General features: G+C 42.0%; 1 protein-coding gene across 1 annotated transcript in view; it reads left to right on the top strand.

Annotated features, from left to right (window-relative positions):
- LOC138953695 (cyclic GMP-AMP synthase-like receptor 1) overlaps window positions 1-5782 on the top strand; it is a 63927-nt gene extending 58145 nt beyond the window's left edge. The window contains exons 2-4 of the mRNA XM_070325588.1: window positions 230-434; window positions 1443-1698; window positions 3303-5782. Of these exons, the coding sequence (XP_070181689.1) occupies window positions 230-434; window positions 1443-1698; window positions 3303-3482 (641 nt within the window). The 3' untranslated portion in view covers window positions 3483-5782. The remainder of the gene's footprint in view (window positions 1-229; window positions 435-1442; window positions 1699-3302) is intronic.
- Window positions 5783-6343: the final 561 nt, after the last annotated feature.

Below are 6343 nucleotides of genomic sequence, written 5' to 3'. Positions count from 1 at the left end.
ACCGAGGTGAACATGAGGTCTTTTATTCACTTTCAGATCTGATGTCATGCTGCATTAGGTCATGTTGTGACGTCGTATCTGTTTCAGGTACTTCGGCGTAGGACAATCAACACGTCATGTCGGTTTCATCATGTGACTGACGTCATGCCGGTTTCATCATGTGACGTTATGTTGACTTCATCATGTGACGTCATGTCGTCTTGATCATGTGACGATGTGTCTATTTCAGAACCTTACACACAAGTGAAGATTGAACGGCAAGGAGAACAGTACGTCTTTCAGCTGGTCCCCGCTCTGTACTTCCACGAGGCCTGGCCGTCCTGCACCGCTTCTTTCGGTCTTCCAGAGAAAATGACGACATGGTTCACCCCGGAGGTCATCACTTTCTGTCGTCAGCTGGGCTACTTCGCTCTACCTCTAGCCTGCCCTTTCACGTGAGCATTTTTTTTTAACGCGTGTGTGTGTGTGTGTGTGTGTGTGTGTGTGTGTGTGTGTGTGTGTGTGTATGTGTGTGTGTATGTGTGTGTGTGTGTGCGCGTGCGAGTGTGTGTCTGTGTAAGTGTGTGTACTGTTTCTCACTGTGTGTGTGTGGTTTGTGTATGTGTGGTTTGTGTGTGTGTGTGGTTACGCAGATTTATTAAAAACACGTTTATGACTGAAACTCACTGGAAAGATTGCAAAGGGAGACAACCGTCCATTTTCAAACTTATGTAAATCTCAAGTCTTAGTACGATTGCTTCCCTTTCTGTGTGGCCGTCTGCTACATCAGCCTCTATGATTCGTACATATATAGTGAACTTGTAATCGTAGTATTTATAGAAGCACAAAATGTCAGTTTTGAATACATTAAAGTGACCTTTCTGTCTTTACCAAAGTCAATTTCTTTTCATGTGTTTATTTTTAACTTTAAACCGCACCGTACTGTCGTAGCTTTCTTTGCAGTTTGTTTGTTTGTTTGTTCGCTCATGGGCTGAAACTCCCACGGCTTTTACGTGTATGACCGTTTTTACCCCGCCATTTAGGCAGCCATACGCCGCTTTCGGAGGAAGCATGCCGGGTATTTTCGTGTTTCTATAACCCACCGAACTCTGACATGGATTACAGGATCTTTTTCGTGCGCACTTGGTCTTGTGCTTGCGTGTACACACGGGGGTGTTCGGACACCGAGGAGACTGAGTCTGCACACAAAGTTGACTCTGAGAAATAAATCTCTCGCCGAACGTGGGGACGAACTCACGCTGACAGCGGCCAACTGGATACAAATCCAGCGCGCTGCCGACTGAGCTACATCCCCGCCCATCTTTGCAGTGAGAATGCACATTAACAAAAAAATTTTTATCTCACGCTCCTGATCCAACCCCTCTTCTCCAACCCCTCCTTAAGCCTGAAAACAGTCAACAGTAACACAAACCTCATCAATGTTTTTCTCTCTCCGGTTCCAGTCAAGAAGAAAGTGTGTGGCGGTTGTCGTTTGTGAGGGCAGAGAAGTACTTACTGCGACACGAGGGGGGCCTGGACACACCCCAGGGAGTGCGGAAACAAGTGGAGCGTATCCTCAAGATGCTGCGCACCTCCGACACAGACGCCTTCAGACCACTGTCCTCCTACCACCTGAGGACGGTGGTACTGCACACGTGTCAACAGTCACCGGACGATTCTCTCTGGACTCCTGACAAACTGGGGGAGCGGCTAGTGGAGGTGGGTCTGCTTTAATTGTTACATTTAGTCAAGTTATGACTAAATGTTTTAACATAGAGGGGGGAATCGAGACGAGGGTCGTGGTGTGTGTGTGTGTCTGTGTCTGTGTCTGTGCGTGTGTGTGTAGACAGTAGAGCGATTCAGAGTAAACTACTGGACCGATCTTTATGACATTTTACATGAGAGTTCCTGGGAATGATATCCCCAGACGTTTTTTTTCATTTTTTCGATAAATGTCTTTTATGACGTCATATCCAGGTTTTTGTAAAAGTTGAGGCGGCACTGTCACACCTTCATTTTTCAATCAAATTGATAGAAATTTTGGCCAAGCAATCTTCGACGAAGGCCGGACTTCGGTATTGCATTTGAGCATGTAGGCTTACAAATTAATTAATGACTTTGGTCATTAAAAATCTGAAAATTGTAATTAAAATTAATTTTTTATAAAACGATCCAAAATTACTTTTATTTTATTCTTCATCATGTTCTGATTCCAAAAACATATAAATATGTTACATTCGGATTAAAAACAATCTCTGAAAATTAAAAATATAAAAATTATGATCAAAATTAAATTTCCGAAATCGTTTTAAAAACACTTTCATCTTATTCCTTGTCGGTTCCTGATTCCAAAAACATATAGATATGATATGTTTGGATTAAAAACACGCTCAGAAAGTTAAAACAAAGAGAGGTACAGTAAAGCGTGCTATGCAGCACAGCGCAACCGCTACCGCGCTAAACATGTACAGGCTCGTCACTTTCACTGCCTTTTGCACTAGCGGCGGACTACGGTCATTGTGAAAAAATGCAGTGCGTTCAGTTTCATTCTGTGAGTTCCACAGCTTGACTAAATGTAGTAATTTCGCCTAACGCGACTTGTAAGATGTTTTTGGGGGCCGGGTGGTTCTGTAGGTTGTGTTCTGAACTTGTGATCTGTGGGTCACGAGTTCAAATCCTGACAGGGACGGACAGGTTCAACTTTATGTGCAGACTCAGAGATGGTATCCATGTCGTACCCTCGTGTCACTTTTATGAAGTAATTATAGTTAAATAGTCTTTTATGTTTTTTATTTGTTCGACCTTCTTAGGATTATGGAGTTTTATGCACTGCCTTTTATAGTTAACTAAATTTTTGTATTTGAAATAGTCCATTGTTGTCGGTGTAGGCCTTAAGCTTATTTTAATCGTTTGTCCAGTATTTAATTTAATTCTCTATTTTTGTATGAACTCAAATGTTTAGTGTTCTTAGTATGTCTTGTTAGGCTAAGTTCTATTTAATCAGAGTATGTTTGCGTGTGCTTATACCTAGTGATATTGTAAAGCGCATAGTGCTTTTAGTTATGCGCTATAGAAATCTCCTTAATAAATAAATAAATAAAGACCTTGGTGATTCTGGCTTAGATATTTATTCAGCTTTGGTTTGTTTCTGTTCTGATGTGACTGCAACCAGGGATTTTCCAGGGCCAGGAGCAAAGATTTTGTTTACAATGATATGTGTGTATGTGTATGTGTGTGTGTGTGTGTGTGTCAGTTTTAAATGTGGTGATTGTCTCAGATGTTAAACAGATGCTTTCACTTGTTTTTCGGGCTCTGTCTTGCAGGCCTTACGTCACCTGATTGTCTGCCTGGAGAAGGGGTCTATGCCTCACATCTTTGTCCCGTCCTGCAACCTGCTCGCTCAGTACACACAGCAAGAGCTACTGGCTACCTCACAGAGTCTGCGCGAGATTCATGATGAACTCTGCAACAACCCCACCCAAAGCATCCGACTGCAGTGCTGAGACTGTGTCAGACTTTTTTTCAGGAAAAAAAGACTTGGCTATAAGTAACAGTTGCAAATGTAAAATTCTGGTTACATGGACAATTTTCTATCAATTGTGAGACGAGTTTTGTTGAAGAGCTGTGGCTGAAAAGTTAATGCAGGGACGTAGGTACGGCGATCGCCGTACCAAATTTTAGACTTTTTTTATTTAAAGAAATCCGATGATGATCACATCCTCACAAATCAGTCAGGGGTAATAACTAGAACAAAAGCAGATGCGAGAAGAAACAGTGAGTTCACAAACACATCCACATTACGTCGATCAATGGACCTGGGAAGCAAATCGGCTTTTTTTTCCCCTCGCCGTACCAAATGTTGTGGGTCTGCTACGTCCCTGTAATGTAGAGACAGAATCCTATAAATGCTGTTCACGGAGACGATTTTCAACCGATTTGCAGTCAATTTTTCTTGAACCAGAAGTATGTAAGATGTTGGTAAGGTAAAGTTGTCAAACAGTTGTTTTCCATGTGTACAGTCCGCCAAATTTTCATCGGACTGTTAGCTGACTCAAAACCGTACTCTTCAGGTTTCCAGCAATTTTGGAACGACTTCCACTAACTTGATCAGTCGCTGTTAGCTTATACACATAGCTGGGTGCTAATGAACTCTTTCATTAGCTTGCTTATCAATGCCTCCTGGCACCAGTCGTAAGGAGTCGGTTAAAAATCACCGGGTTAGTTGAACAATTCACATGGCGACAACTTTTGGGCGATCTTACACCAATAAAAAATTGGTCAAGTCTTGAAAAAGTTGGTCGGGAATCGCTCAGTAAACATAACTTTAGACATCCAAAATAAACCCAAAAACCTGCACAATTGGGACGGTTGACCTGATATGGGCCAACTCCGCAGAAACGGGACGTTTGCCTGTTGACGTGGCATATGTGGTTACTGTAAGTTGACCAGATTATACAGTACACAGCATCCAAGAGGTAGGACCTTCAAGAAACTCTTGTGTTGTGTGTGTGGGAAAAGTTGTGCTGGAAAAAATGCTGTGTGAAAGTGCCATTTGCCTTTGGGTATTTGGATTTAAGAAAAACCAATGTGTGAGTGAATTTAATATTTTCTTTATTGGCAAGAGAAAACAGCGTGCGTAAGGATGATAAACTTAGGAGGTACAGTGTAGAAACAATAAAGTCTACATGACAGAGCAATGCTCAAACATCAAAGCATGGACAGGGCATTGACAGAAATACATGTATATTTGTTGGCCAGTAATGGTATGAAATCATTGTCTGAATGAAACTTTTGTCAAAGTTCTTGGTGAAACAAGTCTAGGAGATTGGCCAGTAATGGTATGAAATCATTGTCTGAATGAAACTTTTGTCAAAGTTCTTGGTGAAACAAGTCTAGGAGACGGCATTTTTTCCAAAGAATGAATTGAAAAAACACGTTTTAACGCTCAGCCACCAACCCCAAACTCTTATTTAACAACACCCCCACTCCTCACACCCCCCCCCCTCCCCCCAGCCTGCTCCCCCCTCTTGACGAGTTGTGTATACAAGGGGCATTCTAATATTCTCATAGAAGATGTGACCATACTTTAAAAAGAACAAAAAACAATCCTGGTGTAGTGTTTCGTAGCGTTAGTTTATATGGTCCACGTAAATGTCCTTGCATTGTACATAGGGGCTGGCAAAATGATGATTTTTATTGCAAGGATTACTGTACATGAAGAAATGAACGCTTGAAGACACAGATATCGTCTGGCTGACGAGCCAGTGATGGACGTTTTACATTATTTTAAAAAGATACAAACTACTTTTGCATATTTGCTTAAGCAGACTCCCTCCCATGTAAACAGTTTGCCTCACCACCTGAGATCTGACTGAGCGTTTACATGGGATAAGACCATCCCCCAACTTAGTCACATGCATTGTATTGTCTTGTTCAATAAATGAGTCATTTGCTGCTTCCGTTTGCTGAATAAAAGGAGTCATTGGCCGCTTGAGTTGGTAGAATAAAATGAGTCATTGGCCGTTTGTGTTGGTGGAATAAAATGAGTCATTGGCCGCTTGAGTTGGTAGAATAAAATGAGTCATTGGCCGCTTGTGTTGGTAGAATAAAATGAGTCATTGGCCGCTTGAGTTGGTAGAATAAAAAGGATTCTAGGACACTTTCCCCCTGGATTTTTTCCCCCCTGACTTTATCCCCCCGAATTCTTCCACCCAGATTTTTTCCCCCCGTGACATTTTCCCCCTGAGACTTTTTCCCCCCGTGACTTTCCCCCCCTGGGGCACTTTCCCCCGTGACTCTTTCGGCCCCCCTTGACTCTTTCCGTTATTTTATTATTTCTATTTTAATTTTTTTGTTAATGCTTAATGCTTAATTTTTTGATAAAATGGATAAATAAAATGTGCATTCTTACACATGTGTGGTTCCTACTTTTAATTCAGCAGCTTTGGTTTAAAACACGTACATTCACATACATACACATCTAAAGGAGTCTAAAATAGTCTAAAAGAAAACACTGTATGCCGCGAAATGCGCTGGTTAGAGTCTTGGTATTGGCAATCTCTGCTACGTTCACATCTAGAAGCGTCTAAAAGAAAACATTGTGTGCAATTCCGAGTAGGAATGTGTCAAGGTTCCTGTTGTCATATGACCGAACAAGCCGCAAAATGCGCTCGTTAGAGTCTTTGTATTTCCTTCTTTTGGGTGGTGGAGGATGACCAGCGATGTGTTGAGCAAATTGAAAAGAAGTCTTTGAGGCGGTTCCTCCGTTTCTTCAGTTTGGCGCCTCAGTGAACTCCTCACTGCCATAATTTCTTCTCTGTGTGACTCAGGAAGATGGTTGTGTTCATTGACTTCCTTCTGCACC

This window comes from Littorina saxatilis, linkage group LG17 (assembly GCF_037325665.1).
Source record: "Littorina saxatilis isolate snail1 linkage group LG17, US_GU_Lsax_2.0, whole genome shotgun sequence".
NCBI lineage: Eukaryota > Metazoa > Mollusca > Gastropoda > Littorinimorpha > Littorinidae > Littorina > Littorina saxatilis.
Note: the sequence above shows the minus strand (reverse complement) of the source record. Positions and strands in the feature narration are given on the sequence as shown.